Below are 22,318 nucleotides of genomic sequence, written 5' to 3'. Positions count from 1 at the left end.
GGCTTTCCGCGTCTCTTCCGTGAGTCAGAGCAGAAGAGACCATTTCCAACCCTCTGCCTCAGAGCAGAGAGACCTCAGTCTGTTCTTCAGTGAGCTCTCCAGGCCACACCGTCTCCGTTTCTGTCCGTGCTGCTATAAACTACAGCGTCCTGGGTTTTGCATCCCTCCGCAGTGCCCCCAGTCCTGCCTCCAGGTCGGGGCACGTCTCTGCCCTTTGTGCTTCTAAAACCGCCAGCCACTCCCAATTCCCGCGCATGACTCCGCAGCTTGGGGTTTCCACCCCCGGGGGGTTGCAGTTCACCTGCACGACCCGGGCGCACGGGGTTTCCGTCTCGGAGGCTGCAGTTCACGTGCGCGTGACCGTTGCTCCGGTTTCTGTCCGGGGGGGGCTGCAGTTCATGTGCGCGACCCCCGCCGGTCTGGTTTTCCCCCCGGGGGGCTGCCCTAAAGTTCTTTCCCGATGCTACCGGTCTGCGAGTCTGTGCCCCGTCCACACTGCGCGAGGCTGTCACTCACTGGCAGTGTAGGATTCCCACGTCCAGGCACCCTCCCGCCGCCATTTATCCTCCGATATCTGCCCGCAGGATCACAGCTCTCCGCTTCGTACCTCAAAACCAACCGCCTGCGATATTCTGTTTGTAGAGATCCAGATCTTCTTACATCTCAGGCTGGTTTCGTGGGTGCTCAGAGTGGTCTGGTAGATATCCAGCTCAATTCTGGGGACCAGTTGGAATAGGGTCCCCTACTCTTCCGCCATCTTTCCCCCCCTCCATCCACCATGTGACTTTTAAAAAGCTCATACACGATATGCATAAGTATATGCATACTGACTTATAAGTCAAACATAAGTCGTCAGAAGGTGTGCTTAAAGAGCCAAATGATCCCATATTCATATAATACTTTAATTTCTGTCTCCCACTGCCCTATCAATTTTATTCCATGGGGACAGTCTTCCCTTGACCCTTCCACATTCTACTAAGTAATCTCTTCCCAAATCACTGTCCCAAAACAGCTATTTTAACATGAGTTGCAGTAATTATGACAGAATGAACTTTCTTAATTGTTCCCAAATACATATATCCATTCATCCATACATCCACCCATCCATCTATCTAAACACCTAGCTAGCTAGATGGATATATGTTTGTATATGTATATCTATCTATCTATCCATATATATATGTAGAGAGAGAGAGAAAAAGTAGACAGAGATACAGAAAGGGAGAAGACACAGCCATGCAGTTTGAAGATCGAGAAGATGAGAAAGCCAAGTGACTTTTTTATAAATTTATAATATTTAGTATATAAGTTAGCAACTATAAGACAAGCCAAAAAACTCTAAAAATAGTCATCCCAAAATATAACTAAGAAACACTACAACAAGGATGATGACCACCACCATCCAGTTTAGGACTGTGGTCAATTTAAATGTGAGTGAACAGCAGAATGAAGTGAATCTTCAAAAGAAACACATAATTTCAACATTAAATTGAAGTATTTACTAGACCAGTATTAAGTTATCTAAAGGAACTTACTGTGATGATTGCTCCTGAGCACCTGAAGGTGTGACTAGTGTGACTGGGAAACTGAATTTTTAAGTTTCTTTAATTGTAAGTAAATAGGTACATGTGGCTAAGGTATTGTACAGTGCAGAACAAGACCAAAAAAAAAAAAAAAGTCAGCTTATCACACAAGGCTCCAAAATGTTTTATAATATGATAAGTAAAATAAACTTTTACTACAAAGTTACTATCCAAAACAATATATAACAACTGCATGGTATACTTTCTTCACAAGCTGTGAAGAAGATTCAACCAAAACTTGAAAAATACTACCTCTCTGGAGTACCACACCACTATAGTTTAAGAACAGGTACATTCCCCTTTATCAAGAATAGTTTTGGTTTTCTAGAAAAGCATTTTCCCCCAAGTCCCCCCAGAATAATAACTTAAAAACCTAAGACTGCATACTGAATTTCCCAGAATGACAAGAGCCAAAGTCTTTAAGAACTCTTGTAACCCAAATTTGAAGCTTGTGATTATGTTTCAAAATTCTACCAAAAAGGAAGACAGCAAGCAAACAAGCTAAAAACCTTCTATTCTATTCCCCGTGAGCCTGTCTGTGAGCCTTCCACGCTGCACTTTTCCCCCCACTTCTATGGAACTACGGAGATATAATTGACATACAGCTCCGCGTAAGTTTAAGGTATGCCGCATAATGATTTGACATGCATAGTGCGAAATGATTACCAAAATAAGTTTGGCTAGCATCCATCTTCTTATCTAGTTAGAATTTGTTTTTCCCTTGTGATGTGAACTTTTCGAATCTACCCTCAGAACTTTCTAACATACCCTACTGCAGTGTTAACTACAGTCATCACGTTGCACGTTTCAAGCCGCACTTTTCCCCCCTGCACACACGCGATTCGGCTCTCCGTACGCGCGCACCTCCGAGCTCCGCACACGCGCGCCTCCGAGCCTCAACAGCGTCCCTGTGCCTGCTCGAGCCGGTCCCCGCCTTACCTTTCTCGCTGACGCTCTCGCTCTCGAGCTCCACGTCCTCGCAGCTGGTGTACTCCGGCGTGGACACGCCCTCCTCCTCGGAGCTGCTCACAGACATCTGCCGCTTCTTCCCGCCCCTCTTGGACCGGTGCGGCTTGGGCGGGGACGGCCGCACGGACTCGGACTGATCAGAGCTCAAGGAGTCGTTCCGCAGCATGGTCTCCACCTTCTCGCGCTTGGACTTCCTGATGAGGACGGCCGAGCTGGGGTCCAGGCGGCTCTGCTTCCTGAGGGGCTCCTGGGCTTTGGGCTCCAGGGCTTCTGCGGGGACCGGCCCATGCCTGGGTGCCGGCGGGCTGTGGTTCGTGAGCTGCTTGGCGCCCGGCGCCCTGGCTTCCGCAGTCCTCTCGGCCGAATAGGCCCGCGGCGACTCCGGCGGCGAGGCCCTGGCGGCGGCCGGTGCGCGCTTGCCGGCCTTGCTCTCGGGCAGCGCGGCGCCCGCCTCGGTGCGCGGCAGCGCCACGTCGCTGTGGCGCCGCTCGTGCCTCGCGCGGGACACTCGGGCGTGCATGCGCATCTGCTGCTCCTCTGGCGGCGGTTTCACGGGGTACCGCGCCAGGTTCGGATCGCTGCGGTACCTGGTCTGGTACTCCTCCTCTTTCCTTTGCTTCTCGTCGTCCACCGCTTTGCGATCCTCTCGTTTTTCCGGCACGTCGGGGTAGTCCTGTGACCGCCCTTTCTCAAGCCTTCGGCTTTCCCGCCTTTCTTTCCGCTCGCGTTCTTCCACGGCCCCCTCTCCTGGCTGCACCGAGGACTTCGGCACGCGTTTCCGGTCGCTCTTCTGGGCTCCTTTACCATTCTGCTCAGAGAGCCCTGGAGTCTTCTTCCTATGATATACGGGAACACGAAGAGGGAAAGCAATGTATAAAGCTAAAAATGAAGACCAGACCTAAGAAACATCGTTTCTTCGCATTCCATTTAAATCCTTTCAAATGATTCGTTATAATTGAATGTCTAATTAAGCTATATGATAACCACATTAAACCTGTGTATCTGATTAGCTTTCTAAATAAAGCTTCTTTACATTACAGCATCTTAAGGAACTTTAAAAGTTGTTTTCACATTTCAAATTCTCCATAAATTAACTAGGTGAATAAAAGCCACCAATAAATCAATTCAATAAATGAACAAGTTGTATGCTAAATTCTGCTGTAAATGAGACTTAAAAATGTTTTAGATGAAACTAATTTATGTAATAATATAGTAGCAAAAAATATACACATGTCAGTTCAATTCTAAATATATACTTGAATATATCTGGACAATACATACGGACAATCATAAAAGAAATGTGAATACAAGTATGTTCATTTCAAAAATTAAATCTAGTAGCACTTCTTTAATAGTAGAACAAAAGTAATTTTGACAAGATCATGTGCACCCACTTTTAAGGGAGCTGGTTAGGAAAAAAAATGGTTGAACCTTAGCCTTCATTTTACCTCCCTTGGGCAGGTAATCTCCCTTGGGCAGAAATATTGAAGTATTTCAAATTATTATTCATTTCCCCTCCTTCCCCCTCTTTTTTTCCCTCTCCCCCATTTCAGAACACAGTACCAAAAAAACCCACACACAACAGTTTTGTGTTCTACTTTTCTCTCCATCCTGTTGAAGGCACTGTAAAGATAAGAGTTTGGCAATATTTAAATCTTGTAGATATATCACTCATTTGCCCCTTTCAGCCCTTTTTGGTACACTGGAGTGCACCTAATTTGGGAAAGTTCCAGCAATTATACCAGAAGTTACAAAAAGTGGGGGCCTTGTCTAAAGTGTCCTGATACTATATGATATACCACACTACTAAGGTGGGAACAACCTAAGCTTTTTTTTTTTTTTTTTTTTAAATCTTGAGGCCCATAGAGGGCTTTCCAAGGGAACATCTTTTGACTGAAAGTACAAAAGCAGACGTCATGCATAAAAATCAAGAAAAAATGCAAGATGAGAAAAAGGGCAATTTCTATTGTGGGTTACCAAAGTAGTAGTTGCTATGATATACCTTGGGGTCAGTTTGAGGAGGGCCCAGTAATGGTGGAAAGAAAAGGTGAAGAGTTTCAAATGGCATAGGTAAGCAAAATAGCATGGCAAATTCTGCTTTAGACATTTAGTTCACATTGGTCTTTTGAAGTGAAAGGGATTTTCATCAGAGTGTGGAATTCCAAGGGTGGCTCTGCAGTTTAACAATGTAAGGAGTCCAGTAGGAACATATATTAATGATCAAATATAGTTTTCATAGAAGTGTGAGGATTGTACTGCATTTAGTAGCTCATTAAGGCACAGTGGATCTTGGTAGAAGCTTATATTGAATCAATTTACTTTCCTTGAAATGCTGATAAATGATGCTTACCTCTCAAAGTTCACATGAGCATTAGAGAGACCATCTGTGACAATGCTTTATGGAATACTAGAGTGCCATGCAAATGGAAGGAGTTCTTCAGTCTTTCTGATCTTTGCTTCCCTGAGTATGCCTTTCCTCACTTCTCCCTCTAATTATTCCATTTCCACTAGCTCCTGATGAAGAATTCTTCAATAAATTTAAACAGACTGACAACATTCTTTTGATCTCACTTATCTCCCCGAAGTTGCCACCCATCTCTTCTTTTCCTTCTATACCCCCAATGATCTCAGTATTTTCTTAAGTACTTATATCATCAGTAACATATAATCAGCAACAGCATTTGTCCCTATCAATCTTCTTCAAATTTCATCTAAAAGTTGCTTCTCAGTCCTTATTCCTGAAATCTTTGTAGTTTTTTTTTTTTACCATATGTCAAAAACAGGTTTCATATTTTCCCCTAAAAAACTTTACAGCTCCAAATTCTCTTACTTAAAGGTATCATTTTCTGACCAATCCCAAATTACACCTTTAATAGTTTTGTTTTTTTTTAACCCACAATGCTCTGTCACCAAAAACTATCCATTATACCTTCACTGAACTATCTCTGGTGTCCTCCGTGTGTCCTCTGTACATAGTTTAGGTGCACTCATTCTCTCTTTCTGAAATGTCCCCTCCTACCCTGTCTACCTACCCTATAACTCCTGGATATCCTAGAAAGCCTAATTCAGAAGGCACCTCCTCTTTCCTGTGGCTCCCAAAGTACTACATGTATTTTCTAGCTTTGATCAAATCAGCCTCTGGTACAGTAAATTGCCCAGGTGTCTGTCTTCCCTAGGATTTAGTGTGGTGTCTTCCCTAGGATCTGTCAGAAAAGGAATCATGTCTTAATCATACTTATATTCCTGGCACAGTGTTTGCTTAAACACACAACGGCTACTGGCTTGAATATGGCTACGTTCACTGAATGCCTCCCGTGTGCCAGCTTCTGAACACATGTTCCCATTTCACCCTTGCCACAGCCCTGCAAGATGGGTTGTTGCTGCCTGGTGTGATAGAAGCAGGACTGGAAGATCTGCTTAACTTAGAAGTCCTTGATGTTATTCCGTGGGCTTTGTCTGAAAAGGGGAACCAAAGCCTTCCTTGGAGCCTACTCTCCCACCCAGTGGGATGCATAAGGATCATACAAACAAAAGCAGCAAACCTAGTCTTAACAACAGTAACCAGCCTCATAAAGAAGGGCTATATCCTCCTTGTTAACACTGTCTCCCAGTGCATAGCCTCCTGTCTGGTTGTAAATGCACTGCTGAATGAAGGAATGAATCAATTAAAGTAAATTATCTGATCATGTTAGCCCATGCTAAAACCCTCCGTAGCTTTCTATTATTCCTAGGATAAAAATCTATAAAATTTAACCTGGCCAAAAGGCCCAGTATCACTTGGGCCCTGATACCTAACCAGCCACCTCTCCCGGGCTCTTCCCTGCTCTCCTCTGCTACTCACGCTCTTGGCAGTGGGCATCCTTTAGGTTCTCCCATGAGAACTTGTTTCCTCAGGCGACATGCCTGTGCATCTACCTGGAGTCCTCATCTTCACCTGGTTCATTCCTAGTCACTTGTCAGAGCTCAGCATAAAAGAAATGTCCTCAAAGAAGGTACCTGTGTACCTTCCACTGGGTCAGGTTTCTCACATTCTCTCAGAGCACACTTTCCATTAGAGTGCTAATTCTATAAGTGAATAAATGATCTAAGAGCTTTTCTGAGTTCAAGGCTGGAAGTCAGTATCTCACTCGGGTGACTTGTTTACCTGTGTGCATGTTATGCAAGAAAAGCTTTTCCAGAAAGGTCTCCTTGAGGAATGATGCATTCTAGAGATAAACAAAGCACCTCAGGGCTGTTGTTGCCTTCCATGTGGGGCCTGAGAAGAAGTACCTCCACATATTCCTCTTAATAGCAGTTAAATTCTTGAAAATAGGCTTAGTCTCAATACAAAACCTTGCCTTTTGCTTACAGGGTTGACGAACTATTACCTCTCTCTCGGAGGTTCACTTCTAGACCTGGATGAAGCCTGCTTCTGTTCGGGCCCCACGGCTTGCTGTGAGGACTCAGCCCCTTTGCTCCTGTCTGGTTGAGCGCTGGGAGGAGCTGTGTCCTGGGAGGAGGCAGCTGCTGTGCTCAGGGGTGTCTGCGACCGGGATCGCTCTTGGAGCCGTGCTTTCTTTTCTCTTGGTACCTCAGAACCAGCACCTGTATCGCTTAAGGCTCCATCCTGACTTGGCTGCTGAGGGCCACTTCCAAAGAACCACGCCCCAGATTTGGTTAAGATTTCTTGTTGCTTTCGACATAAATTGCATACCCACATAACCTATTTAAAGAAGAGAGAACAATATAAATTTTCTATGCCAGTTGGAAGTAGTTTCTCTTTAGCATATATTAAAATATCTTTTCAGGGAAAGAAGAATGCTTGTCATCTTTACACTTATCCTTGTGAATTTCTTATGAAAATGATCCTTGCACAAGTCACAGGCAAGTACATGAAGGCCTAGACTGGCACCCATCTGAAATCACAGCACCTCTAGGTTACCGGAGTAGTGTTTTTTCCTGGTGTTCTAACCCTGTAATTCTGAGTTTCCTCTTACCATGTATCCATCACATTTTGTATGACTGAATCTGAAGTTTCTTTTAAAATATATGTTAGTAAAAATGTTCTGAGCGGGGTTGGATTGATTACAAAAATGTTTTAAAGAGCCACAGAATTAATATTTATGTACATAAACCTCAGTGTCTCAAAGGATGTAGAAAATATCTGTCTTCTCAAAACTTATGCATTATTAAAGCCAATATTAAAAGATATTCATATGGAACAAACAATAAAAGATAGGCACAAAAGAAAAGGTCAAGCTGTATATCTTCTCTAGCTTATTAGTAATACACTAACCTTGGGTTTATAGTATGCTATAAAAGTTTCCACGCACATATTTACTAGAGCAATAAATTTGGGGCTGGGTGTTTTCATATGAGACTACTCTGATACCATTTCCACTTGAGATGTTATTTTGGAACAGTCATCTAGAAACATATCCACTGATAAATTATAAGATGTTTTACCACTTAAAATAAATCTATACATCAGCTCTCCTCTTGGTGGCATTTAAAATGAATGTAATAATGAGGACAACACCAAGTAGGCGGAGCTAAAATAGGTGCCTACGGCCCTGAGAGCCTTCTTCCAAATACCTCCAGTCCCTCTGCTTTGTGGTATAATTATACCTCCCTGCCTCATTTGCTTTCCTCTGAACACACGTCGGTTTTCCTTTGTGCTTCAGAAACAGCACCCACTGGAAAGGCTGCTCACCAAACTCCAGGCCCTTGTTTTCACAAATACTGACTCAGTCAACAGTTACTCAAAAAAATCACAAATGGATGAATAAGTCCCAGGTAGATTAAGTGAGAAACAATATTAAGATAGTAAAAGATGAAGCCTTGCTTACTGGCAAAAGGAGAAAATGTACTAGTAAAAACATTTCGATGAATAGGAGAAAAACTACAATGGTAGCTATAAAATAAGATAAAAGGTAAAGTGAGAGTAAGAAAAAGATGGAGAAAAATAATATATTTTTGACAAAGGGAAGTTCATCTACTTGAACTGTTAAGAACTGTTGCTTTCCAGCAAGAAAACTCAAATGAATTCATAATATGGGGAAAACTAAGACTTAGAGATGTTTACTATAAAAAATTTAAGATTGACACAGTTAATTAATGCATTCCTCTACGCTTCCACAGGTCATAAAATGAAGTGAACTAGATTCACAAAAGCAGTTAGTTGACTTCCCGTTTGCTAAGATGTTAAACAGTTCATTTCATAAGCCTATAACAAAATAAAGGAATTATGGAATATATCTGTAATTTAAAATGCTTCCCAAATGAGGAGATATTGTGCACGATGTATCATGATCTCTTTAGGTCATAAATAAGGTCCCTCAGAAATCCTGATTGATTGAACATAGTCTTAACAAGGATAACATTATAAAGGCAATATCCCCGGGGCCAGGACTTCATGCCAATAATACTGGTTATCCTCTGCCCAGACCCTGGATGGGGACAGGTGATATGCTTCCTCACTGGTTGCCTCTTTAGCTGACCAAACAGTAATGAGGTCTGAAATCACGCAATTCAAAGAGATTGGTGAGAATCTTTGACTATTTTATATCACTAAGGAGAAATTAAATTTGTATTTACTACACTATAAGCAAAATATTATTCATTATCAAAAGTAAGTCCTTTTCTACAAAATACTAAGGTATATTTCGGATAAATATAAATTTCACTTAGAGCAATACAGGAAACACAATAAAATATACAATTTATACAAAAATTCCAAAATGGAGTTAAGTTAAATAAAGAGGCAGAAAGGAACATTAAAATACTGGTAAAAAAGAAGGGTAAAGGAGACTCTTCTTTGTACATTTGAATATTTTCTAGAAAATTGTTATCATAATCTTATTTAGATTGTTTCATATTTTTTTAAAGATTTTATTTACTGGGGTGCCTGGGTGGCTGCCTTCAGCTCAGGTCATGATCCCAGCGTCCTGGGATTGAGCCCCACATCAGGTTCCTTCCTCAGCGGGGAACATGCTTCTCCCTCTCACTCTGCCTGCAGCTCTGCCTACTTGTGTTCTCTGTCTCTGTCAAATAAATAAATACATAATTTTTTAAATTTATTTGAGAGAGAGAGAGCATACACGCATAAGCCAGGGAAGTAGAGTCCACCCTGAGTGTAAGCCAGACACAAGGCCCAATCTCACAACCCTGAAATCATGACCTGAGCTGAAACAAAGAGTTGGATGTTTAACCCACTGAGCCACCCAGGCACCCCAATTTTCATATTTTTAAGTGTTATAAAGATGGGCCAATGAAAAGTAATTGCCAGATTTGGGCAAGTTCCAAATTTTGAATATGTGCAGAACTGCCACAGGAGTGATAAAAACAAACAAAATATGGTTATTATTAAATATTATTACAATTAAATATTAAAATTCATTTAATTTCATTTCAAATTGATTCAAAAGGTCACAGTTAGTACCTAGAAGCAACAACTTTAATATTTTCAAAATATTACTTATTCATTTAAGTCTGGATGTTTCATTAATTTTGTCTATTTTTAACACAGGAAAAATTTTTCCTATACTTTATTTTCTTGTGCACACATTTTAAATTTTGTATTTCAAAATTAATTATAAGTTTGGTCAATCTATACTCTAATCTGAAATCAAAAGTAACTATAAAAATAAAAATACTTTTTATTAAAATACTATCTCCCAATCTCTACCATTAGTTATATAAATTACTCTTGCCACAGAGTTTGCAAATAAAAAAGAAACTCTTTATATGTGTTGTAAGGAAAATAGATGACAATACAATAGAACATTTGTTGTACTTTTCAACACAGTTCATATCAAACATTTCAGGCATGTATAAAAATGAGCAACCAGTTGCTGAGAAGCAACACCGTTATAAATTTTTACCAATTGTCTTTTTGAATTTATTATCAAGTATTATGCTTGCCTACCACTATAGATAATCCAAAAAGTGAGATAATAATCCAAAAGGGATTTTTTTAAAAAGGACAAGACACAGGGCGCCTGGGTGGCTCAGTTGGTTAAGCGACTGCCTTCAGCTCAGGTCATGATCCTGGAGTCCCGAGATCGAGTCCCGCATCGGGCTCCCTGCTCGGCGGGGAGCCTGCTTCTCCCTCTGACCCTCCCCCCTCTCATGTGCTCTCTCATTCTCTCTCTCTCATAAATAAATAAAATCTTTAAAAAAAAAAAAGACAAGACACAAATCTTTCTACAAAAAAATTCAATTTATTTAAAATACACACACACACACACACACACACATACACACACACACACACACACCTTTTTAAAGACTGCACCATGCAGGATTATACCCTGATTAAGTACCCTGGGATGTGTTCCAAACTAATCTAAACCAAAGCAAGTCTGTGTAATACCTTATCTTAACAATTTACAGATGTTAAGCAACCAAATACTAACTTAAATGAAAGATTATTGTGATGGAACATGGCTTCTGAAACTCCATGCCATACATCAGAAATATGAACATTTGAAAATTTTATTCAGAACTTTTGCACTAACAACATTTTAAATTCCATTTAAGGAATCCTTAAGAAATACAGTAGACCATTTTATGGCAGAAAAATGATATTCAGATGGAAGAAATACTTTATATTTGCCTTCACATGAAATGTTTACAGATCCAGACACACAGAGCAGAAAAAATGAGCCTTAGATTTACTCTCATGATATTACTAAGGTGATTCATGGCAATGAGGTACAGAATTCCTATATTAATACAAATGTGTTGCTTATAAAAATCCATCTGAGGTCATTAGGATTGTAACATAAAGAATAAATATAAGCATGAAGATTTTTTTTAGAAAAGATCAAATGTGAAAATACTGACTTTTATTCAAAGATAGTCACACTACCATTTTGAAAAACCTGGAAAAGAAAACAGGATATTTGGCTTTATTATAGATGTCGCATTTTCTGAGTACCTTTATTCATTTTCCTTACTTTCTCTATTCAGCGAAGGCACTCTAGCAGAAGCTGGGGACAAAATTATCAAGGTGATATTTCAACTTTTTTGACAATAGTAGATGAGATAGAAGAAAATAACTGATAACTAAGTAGGTGAAAATGAGAGTTCTCTTTGACACTTGTTTCTGCGTGTGTGTGTGTGTGTGTGTGTATGTATTTCTCCCAGTCTTTTGTTATTTTTGTTACTATTTCATGGATTTACGTTTTTCCTTTTGAAAGCTTATAAAATACATGAGCAAAGAAGTGAACTGATATATATTAGGTTTTAATAGGGTCCCTCTGGTTGCTGTGTTGAGTTAAGCATAAAATGTAGGGAATCAATTGTGGAATTTTTGTGAACTGAATTCTAATATTGCTAATTTTTTTCTCTTTTGGTTCATCTTTGACAGATGCTTCCCTATCCTTAGATTATCTACTTGTGTAATTTTGTTGGAGGCACATTTTATATATAGCACAAGACTGAACTATTTCTTTTTATTCAATCAAAGAATCTTTGTGTTTTAGTAGCATCCAAATACACACCAATACTTATTTTCTATATCCTGACTGACATTAAAATATGTTCCTCCATTGAGACATAAGATATGGTATAAAATGTTCTTCCATTCATGGAAAGTCAATGCACACACCTGCACTCCGGATACCAACCCTTCTGCCCAGTGAGGACTTCATTCATTCACTGACTCCTTCATTTTCCTGTGTATTCAAACTTGCCTTCTCTATTACTCCTTCCATCTTAGCATATAACTATTTAAGCATATAAAATAATCAAAACTTTTCTTTGAACTTGTCCTCTCTCTAGTCACTTTTTCTCTATCCTCTTTAAAATCAAGATACCTCAAAAAAAAACTAAAAATAAAGAAAATAAAATCAAGCTACCTGATAAAGTAACTTAAATTAATACCCTCTCCACTTCCTTATATCCTCTTTATTTCTCAACAATCTGACTCTAGTCCCCACAGCTGTATTTAATTATCTTTCATAGACATTAGTGATCTCTTCCATGGTGCTAATTTCACTTATAGACACTGAATATATGGAATTTGTCATTACCTATCTTTTTTGGTTTCTGGATATTAATGATAATGTTCTGTTCTGGTCTAATCTAACTTGCATTACCTCCTCTCATATTCCTCTATAAAAATCTTCCTTCTTCACCCTCTTATTAAATGTTAATGTTACACAGAGCTCCATTTTTGCTTCTCTGCATTTCTTACTCCAGTAGATTCCATGTGAGATGGAAACAGGATTTCCATATTTTTATCACAACCCCTTCTGAAAAATATTTTTCAGAAGGCTTATATAATAAATGAGTATTTGTTTAAAAAATTGTACAGATGACTACTATATTAACACATTATTTCCATTATAAAAATGCAAATAGAAACTAAATCAATGAGATTTAAAAAGAAAATAGCACTTTAATTTTATTTTGTATCAAAATAGACTATCCTATACTATAAACTTTAGACTTTAAAATCATAATCTCTAGCTTAGGCATCTAGTAGATACCCTCTTATCTACTGCATATGGCCAATTGAATGTAACACAGGAGCCTCAAACTTAAAACATACCAAACTGAAATGATTGTTTTCCACAAAACTTGCTCTTGTCCTTTATTGTTTTCTCAGTTAATAATACCACCACCCACACAGTAAACCAAGCAATTAATCTGAGGATGTTCCTAGCCTACTCTCTCCCTAATGCTTCATCAAATCTTAACTCTGATTTCTGAATATCATGACTCAAATTTGCTTCCTCACATCTATTCCCACTGTACTGACTTATTTGAGGTTGTGATCTCTTCATATCAAGATTTCTATAACTGATATCCTAACAGATTTTCCCCCTCCTATTATTGCCCCTGCAATAAATCTTCCAACCCATTTTCACATCTTCCAAAATTTAAATTTGACAAAATAACTCCCTGTATTCAAGATATAATTATAACTCTTGTTTAGCATACTGTGGTTCTTTCCTACTTTTTCAACCTCATCAACAGCCATTTCCTACATACACTCCATTTTCTGGTTTTCTGAACATTGTGCAGTTCCTAGAATTTGTTCCAGATGTTTAGCTAAGTGACCTTGTTTAAAGGTTCACCCCATTTCCAAATGGATTATATACATTTTATAACATCTGCACTTTTCACAATGGATACAGTACTTCATATATTCATTGATGATATAAAATCTGCATATGTATCTTATCTCACATAGTAATATATAATGAAGAAAAAGAACAAAATTATTGTGTATACATTCAATGCAATCTCTATCAAAATACCATCAACTTTTTTCATGAAGCTGGAACAGATAATTCTAAAATTTGTATGGAACCAGAAAAGACCCCAAATAGTCAAAGGAATGTCAAAAAAGAAAACCAAAGCTGGTAGCATCACAATTCTGGACTTCAAGTTATATTACAAGGCTGTAATCATCAAGACAGTATGGTACTGGCACAAAAACAGACACACAGATCAATGGAACAGAATAGAGAACCCAGAAATGGACCCTCAACTCTGTGGTCAACCAATCTTTAACAAAGCAGGAAAGAACATCCAATGCAAAAAAGTCTCTTCAACAAATGATGTTGGGAAAATTGGACAGCCACATGCAGAAGAATGAAACTGGACCATTTACTTACACCATACACAAAAATAGACTCAAAATGGGTGAAAGACCTAAATATGAGACAGAAATCCATCAAAATCCTAGAGGAGAACACAGGCAGCAACCTCTGTGACCTCAGCCGCAGCAACTTCTTGCAAGACACGTCTCCAAAGGCAAGGGAAGCAAAGACAAAAATGAACTATTGGGACTTCATCAAGATAAAAAGCTTTTGCACAAAAGGAAACAGTCAACAAAACCAAAAGACAACTAAGAGAATGAGGGAAGGAATTTGCAAATGTCTTATCAGATAAAGGGCTAGTACCCAAAATCTATAGAGAACTTATCAAACTCAACACCCAAAGAACAAAGAATCCAATCAAGAAATGGGCAGAAGACACGAACAGACATTTCTCCAAAGAAGACATCCAAATGGCCAACAGACACATGAAAAAATGCTCCACATCACTTGGCATCAGGGAAATACAAATCAAAACCACAATGAGATACTACCTCACACTGGTCAGAATGACTAAAATTAACAAGTCAGGAAACAACAGATGTTGGTGAGGATGTGGAGAAAGAGGACTGCTCTTACACTGTTGGTGGGAATGCAAGCTGGTGCAGCCACTCTGGAAAACAGTATGGAGATTCCTCAAAATATTGAAAATAGAGCTACCTAAGACCCAGTCATTGCACTACTAGGGATTTACCCCAAAGATACACATGTAGTGATCTGAAGGGGCACCTGCACCCCAATGTTTATAGCAGGTATGTTCACAATAGCCAAACTATGGAGAGAGCCCAGATGTCCATCAACAGATGAATGAAGAAGATATGGTATATATATATACAGTGGAATATTACTCAGCCATCAAAAAAAGAAATCTTGCCATTTCCAATGATGTGGATGGAACTAGAGGGTATTATGCTAAGCGAAATAAGTCAATCAGAGAACGACAATTATCATATGATCTCACTCATATGTGGAATTTAAGAAACAACAGAGGATCATAGGGGAAGTGAGGGAAAAATAAAACAAGACAAAATCAGGGAGACAAAGCATAAGAGACTCTTAATCAAAGGAAACAAACTGAGGGTTGTTGGAGGGGAGGTGGGCAGAGGATGTGCTAAATGGGTGATGGGTATTAAGAAGGGCACTTGTTGTAATGAGTACTGGGTGTTTTATGTAAGTGAGGAATCACTAAATTCTACTTCTAAAACCATTACACCATATGTTAACTAACTAGAATTTAAATAAAAACTTTAAACATTTAAAAACAAGATAAAAAATACATGTGTAATTCTTTATGGTCAAAAATATTGTATTCTGGCTTGTAATTTTGTGTAGTACCATACTAGCAACCCAGAAATGGGTATAGCTGCATCTTTATGAGTCTTTATCCAAATACTAAACTGCTCTTGTTCAAGGTAACTTTAGAAGGCCTGACAGAGAATAGCTATTGGAACCATTAAGCTGTACAAACAATTCAAATATTCTTATCAAGTCAAATGGAATACCCACCAAGATAGACAACAGGTTGGCCATTAAAAAAACAACAACAACAAAACTCAAAACATTTAGAGAACTGATATCACATAGCATATATTCTCTGATCAAAATTCAATAAAATTAGGGGTGACTGGGTGGCTCAGTTGATTAAGCATCTGCCCTTGGCTCAGGTCATGGTCTTGGGGTCCTGGGATCAAGCCCTGCATCAAGCTCTCTGCTCACAGGAACCCTGCTTCTCCCTTTCCTCCCTGCTCATGCTCTCTCATTATCTTTCTCTCTCTCAAATAGATAAAAAAAAAAAAATCCAAAACTCAATAAAATTAGAATATAATAACTCAAAAATTCTGGAAATAGCATAATTTTGGAAATTAAGCAAAACATATCTAAATATGACAAGGCCAAAAAAAAATCACAAGAGAAATTAAAGTATGTATTGATCTGGATAATAATAATAATGTAACCTGTCAAAATTTGTAAGATGCACCTAAAACACTTCTTAGAGAGAAAATTGTAGCGTTAAACACTCCATTGCAAAAGAAACAATTAGGGGTACCTGGGTGGCTCAGTTGGTTAAGTGTCTGACTCTTGGTTTCAGCTCAGATCAAGATTTAAGGGTCGTGGGATCAAGCCCCACATTGGCCTCCCCACTCAGTGGGGAGTCTGCTTCTCTTTCTCTTTCCCTTTCCCTCTGCTCCTCCCCCCTACTCATGCTCTCTCTTTAAAATAAAATCAGATCTTAAAAAAAGAAACAATTATAAAATCAATGATCTAAGTTTCTACCTTAAGAATAAAATTAATGAATTAACAAAAATAATTAAATATAGGGTAAAGAAGAAAATAATAAAGATGAGAATGACAACTAATAAAGTATAAAATTTAAAAATCAATAACCTAGAGAAAATCAATAAAATAAAAAAATATGGCTCCTGGAAGGGACTAATAAAATTGATTCCCTGACTGATCAAGAAAAAGAATAGAAAATACAATTACCAAAAGAGTGGACATCATTACAGACCCTAGATTAATTAAAAAGATAAGTGAAAGAATATTATTACCAATTTTAGACCAATGAATTAATTAACATAGATTAAATAGAGCAATTCCTTAAAATTTTTCAAATTAGCAAAACTGACACAAGAAGAAATAGAAAACCAGAATAGCCTTTTAACTAGTAAAGAAATTGAATTCATAATTAAAGGACAACTTACAATAAAAATTCCAGAACCAACTGTCTGCACTGGAAAATTATTTTAAACATACTTGAAGAGTAAATTATACCAATCTTAGAAAAGCTTTTTTTTTTTAATTAAAAAAGAGGAAAATAACCTACTTCCACCTCTGAACTCATTTTATAAGGTCAACTTAGTCCTAATACTAAACTCCTGATACAGGAAACCCTGTTATGAGAAATGAAAATTAGAAGTCAATATTCCTCTTATGAACAATTATATGTCAACAAATTGTACAACATAAAAGAAATGAATACATTCTTAGAAACATGCAACTTTGCAAGGCTGAATCATAAAAAAAATATTAAATCTGAACAAATGGATTACTAGTAAGACTGAATCAATAATCAAAAACTTCCCAATAGTCAGAAGACTAGGTTCATAGTGAATTACACCAAACATTCGAAGAATTAATAGCAGTTCTTTTCTTTTTTTTTTTTTTAAAGATTTTTATTTATTTATTTGAGACAGAGAGAATGAGAGAGAGAGAGCACATGAGAGGGGGGAGGGTCAGGAAGAAGCAGGCTCCCTGCCGAGCAGGGAGCCCGATGCGGGACTCGATCCAGGGACTCCAGGATCATGACCTGAGCCGAAGGCAGTCACTTAACCAATTGAGCCACCCAGGCGCCCAATAGCAGTTCTTTTCAAACCCTTCCAAAAAACAGAAAAGAAGGGAATACTTAAAAAAAAATTATTTATGTATTTGAGAGAGAGTGAGAGTGAACATGGGGTGGTGGGGGGACAGAGGGAGAGACAGAATCTCAAAAAGACTCCCCGCTGAGCCTGGAGACTGACATGGGGCTTGATCTCACGACCCTGAGATCATGACCTGAGTCAAAATCAAGAGTTGGATGCTCAACCAACTGAGCCACACAGGCACCCCAAGAAGGGAACACTTTTCTACTCATTTTACAAGGCTAGCATTACTCTAATATCAGACAAGGACACTACAAAAAAATAAAATCACGGGCCAATATCTCTGATGAACAGAGACGTGAAAATCCTCAACAGAATATTAGGTAAACCAAATTCAACAATACACTAAAGGGATCATTCAACATGATCAAGTGGGGCTTATTCCAGGGGTGTAAGGGTGGTTCAATATCCACAAGTCACTCAATATGATATACCACATTAATGAAAATAAAGATAAAAATCATATTATATCCCAATAAATGCAGAAAAAGCCTTTGGCAAAATTCATCATCCATTTCTGATAAAAATTCTCAACAAAGTGGGTATAGAGGGAACTTACCTCAAAATAATGAAGGCCATATGTGACAAGCCCACAACTAACATTATACCTAGTGGTGAAAAGCTCAAAAACTTTTCCTCTAAATCAGGAACAAGGCAAGGATTCCTGCTATCCCCACTTTAATTCAATGCACTATTGGAACTCCTAGCCATAGCAGTTAGGCAAGAAAAAGGATTAAAGGTATCCAAATTGGAAAGAAAGAAGAAAAACTGTCACTGTTTGCAGATGGCATGATGTTATATTTAGAAAACCATAAAGGCGCCACGAAAAAAATTGTTAGAATTAATAAATGAATTCAAAAAAGTTGCAATATAAAAATCAACATACAAAAATTTTGTTTCTATACAGTAAAAATGAACTATCAGAAAGAAAAATATTTACAATTGCATCAAAAAGAATAAAATATTCAGGAATAAATTTAACTAAGGAGGTGAAAGACCAACAACTGGAGGCATTATGCTTCCTGATTTCAAACTATATTACAAAGCTATAATAATCAAAACAGTATGGCATTTGTATAAAAACTGACACATAGATCAATGGAATAGAATAGAGAGTCCAGAAATAAACCCAAGCTTATATGGTCACTTAATTTATGACAAAGGGACCAAGAATATACAATGGGAAGAGGAAAATCTCTGTGATAAATGGTGTTGGGGAAACTGGGCAGCACATGCAAAAGAATGAAACTGGATCTCTACCTAGCAGATACACAAAATCAACTTGAAATGAATTAAAGATTTGAACATAAGATCTGAAACCATAAAACTTCTGGAAAAAGATATAGGTAGAAGCTCCTTGACATGTTCTTAGCAATGGGTTTTTGGATCTGACACCAAAAGCAAAGACAATAGAAGTGGGACTACATCAAACTAAAAACCTTCTGCGCAGCAAAGGCAATCATCAACAACACAACAAGGCAACCTACTGAGCAGAAGAAAATACTGGCAAATCATGTTTCTGTTAAGGGATTAATATCCAACATATATAAAGAACTCATATAACTCAACAGCAAATAAATAAATAAACAAATATTAAAATGGGCAGAAGATCTGAATAGAGATTTTTTCAAAGAAGACATACATATGCCAATAGACATATGATAAAGATGTTAAACATTACTAATTATCAGGAAAATGCAAATCAAAACCACAATGAGATATCATCTTACACCTGTTAGAATGGCTATTATGAAAAAGACATGAAGCAGCAATTGTTGGCAAGGATGTGGAGAAAAAGGAATCCTTGTTCACAGCTGGTATAGTTACTATGGAAACAGTATAGAGGTTCCTCAAAAAATTAAAAGTAGAACTACCATATGATCCAGCAATTCCACTTCTGGGTACTTATTTGAAGAAAAGGAAAGCACTAACTTGAAAAGACATGTGCACTCCTATGTTTATTGCTGCATTATTTACAATAGCCAAAATATGGAAACAAATTCAGTGTCCATTAGTGGATGAATGGATAAAGAAAAGGATATATATACACATATGTGTGTGTATACATATAGACATACACATGAAATGGAATATATGCAGCCATAAGAAATTGTGAAATCTTGCCATTTGGACAACATGGGTGGACCCTGAAACACATTATGCTATGTGAGATAAGTCAGACAGAAAAAGACAAGTACCATATAAATTCACTTATATGTAGATCTAAAACAAAAACAAAAAACAACAAAAAACTACACAAAAAACCCAACCTTATAGATACAGAGAAAAGACTGGTGGTTGTCAGAGGCAAAGGGTGGGTGGTGGGCAAAATGGATGAAGTGGATCAAAATGTACTAACTTCTAATTCTAAAACAAATAATTCATCAAGATATAATGTACAGCACAATCACTAGAATTAATAATAACGTATTGCAGGGCACCTGGTGGCTCAGTTGGTTGAGCGTCTGACTGGTTTTGGCTCAGGTCATGGTCTTGGGGTCATGGGATTGAGTCCCAAGTTGGGCTCCACTCTCAGAGAAGAGTTTGCTTGAGATTCTCTCTCTCCCTCTCTCTCTGTCCCTCCCACCATCCACTCTCTTTCTTTCTCTCTCAAATAGATAAATAAATCTTTAAAAAAATAATAATGTATTACATATTTGAAAGTTGCTAAGAGAGTAAATCTTAAAAGTTCTCATCAAAGAAAACATTTTGTTACCATGTATGCAAAGATATGTTAAATAGACATTGTGGTGATCATTTCTCAATATATGGAAATATTGTGTTATACACCTGAAACTAATATTGTAAGTCAATTATACCTCAATTAAAAACAAAACAAAATCTCTCAAAAACATAGTAAGATGTTAAGTTTAAACCCAAATAAAATGCCACTACATGGAATATGAACAAATTACATGTTCCAATTAAAGGGGAAAAAATTGCAAAACTGAATTTTGTAAACAACATAACTGAACTATTTGCTAATTAGAAGAGATACTCCTTGAATATTAGGATACAGAGAGATTAAATAAAGAAAAATCAAAAGAATTATCATGTAAACAATACCCAGAAAAAAGCTAGTACAGTTAAAATAATATCAGATCAAGCAGAGTTGATGCAAGAAGCCTTACTAGAGATTTAAAAAAAAAAAGGCGCATTTCCATTGTGATAAAAGATTAATGCACCTCGAAGACACTAAATTCTAAATTTATATACATTAACAACATAGTGTCAACATATATAAAGCAGAACTTGACAAATAAAAATAGGCAAATCACAAGTATAATGAGAGATATAAACACATCTCTAAGTCACTGAAGAACATGAAGAATAAAAATCAGTAAGGATTTAGAAGAATTGAACAAAATTTGGCCTCATCGATACCTGAAAGTAGTGTGTTCATTAGCTGCAGAATAACAAATGTGTGAATGTGTGATTCTAAAAGTGCTCTATATATTTGATGCAATCCTACCCCAACATACACAAAAATTCCCACCAAGTTTTTCTAGAAATATGTAAGGTCATTCTAAAATTATTGTAGGAATGCTAAAGGCCAAGAAGAACCAAGATAATCTTGAAAAAAATAATTTCAGAGACTTACATTGTTTTTATTCCATTATCCCTATCTCCAATCAGGCAAATTGCTTTTTTAAAGCCTCAGTTACTAGGCCATTGCTCAGTCATTCCTCTATTATTTAGACAGATGATTCTTACCTATTCTAAAAAATACACATCCATATAACTATAGGGTAAGATCTGACAGTTGTTTCTTCTCTTTTTTTGATTGAAGTGTAATTAACATACAGTGTTATATTAGTTTCAGGTATACAACATAATGACTCAACAATTCTATATATCACTTACTGCTCACCACAGTAAGTGTAGTCATCATCTGTCACCAAACAACACTTTTACAATCTTATTGACAATATTCCTTATGCTGTGCTTTTTCATCTCCATGACTTATTTATTTTGCAACTGGAAGTCTGTACCCTTGGGGTGCCTGGGTGGCTCATTTGGGTAAGCATCTGCCTTTGGCGCCGGTCATGATCTCAGGGTCCTGGGATTGAGCCCCGCATCAGGCCCCCTGCGAATTCTGCTTCTCCCTTTCCCCGCCTCCCGCTTGTGCACTCACTCTCTCCCTCTCTCTCAAATAAGTAAAATCTTAAAAAAAAAAAAAAAAAGGAAGTTTGTACCCTTAATTCTTTTTACCTCTTTCACCCATGTAGCCCTCCACCTCCTCTTTAGTAACCAGCTATTTGTTCTATTTAAGAGTTTAGGGTTATTTTGTTTCTGTTTTCTTTTGTTTCTTCATTTGTTTTGTTTCTTAAATTCCACATATGAATGAGATCATATGGTATTTAACTTAGCATTATACCCTCTAGGTCCATCCATGTTGTTGGAAATGGCAAGATCTCATTCTTTTCTATGGCTGGATAATATTACATTGTATATAAATACCACACCTTCTTTATTCATTTATTTATTGAGGGACACTTGGCTTGCTTCCATTATCTTGGCTACTGTAAATAATGCTCAGTAAACATAGGAGTGCATATATCTTTCCAAATTATTGTTTTCATTTCCTTTGGGTAAATATCCAGTAGTAGAATTACTGGATCAAATGGTGTTTCTATTTTTAATTTTTTTGAGGAATCTCCATACTGTTTTACACAGTGACTGCACCAATCTGCATTCCCACCAATAGTGCACCAGGGTTCCTTTTTCTCCACATCCTCACCAACATGTTATTTCT

At 37.7% G+C, this 22,318-nt stretch overlaps 1 protein-coding gene across 50 annotated transcripts in view; it reads right to left on the bottom strand.

The window, feature by feature from the left end:
- RIMS1 (regulating synaptic membrane exocytosis 1) overlaps nucleotides 1-22,318 on the bottom strand; it is a 488,993-nt gene that overhangs the window by 215,056 nt on the left and 251,619 nt on the right. For all 50 annotated transcript variants that reach the window (XM_081828536.1, XM_081828518.1, XM_081828521.1 and 47 more), the window contains 2 exons: nucleotides 6,920-7,254; nucleotides 2,523-3,388 (listed from right to left, as the gene is read on the bottom strand). In XM_081828536.1, the coding sequence (XP_081684662.1) occupies nucleotides 2,523-3,388; nucleotides 6,920-7,254 (1,201 nt within the window). The remainder of the gene's footprint in view (nucleotides 1-2,522; nucleotides 3,389-6,919; nucleotides 7,255-22,318) is intronic.

The sequence above is a fragment of the Leptonychotes weddellii genome, chromosome 8 (assembly GCF_054177405.1).
Source record: "Leptonychotes weddellii isolate Sample4059 chromosome 8, ASM5417740v2, whole genome shotgun sequence".
NCBI classification, from domain to species: domain Eukaryota; kingdom Metazoa; phylum Chordata; class Mammalia; order Carnivora; family Phocidae; genus Leptonychotes; species Leptonychotes weddellii.
Note: the sequence above shows the minus strand (reverse complement) of the source record. Positions and strands in the feature narration are given on the sequence as shown.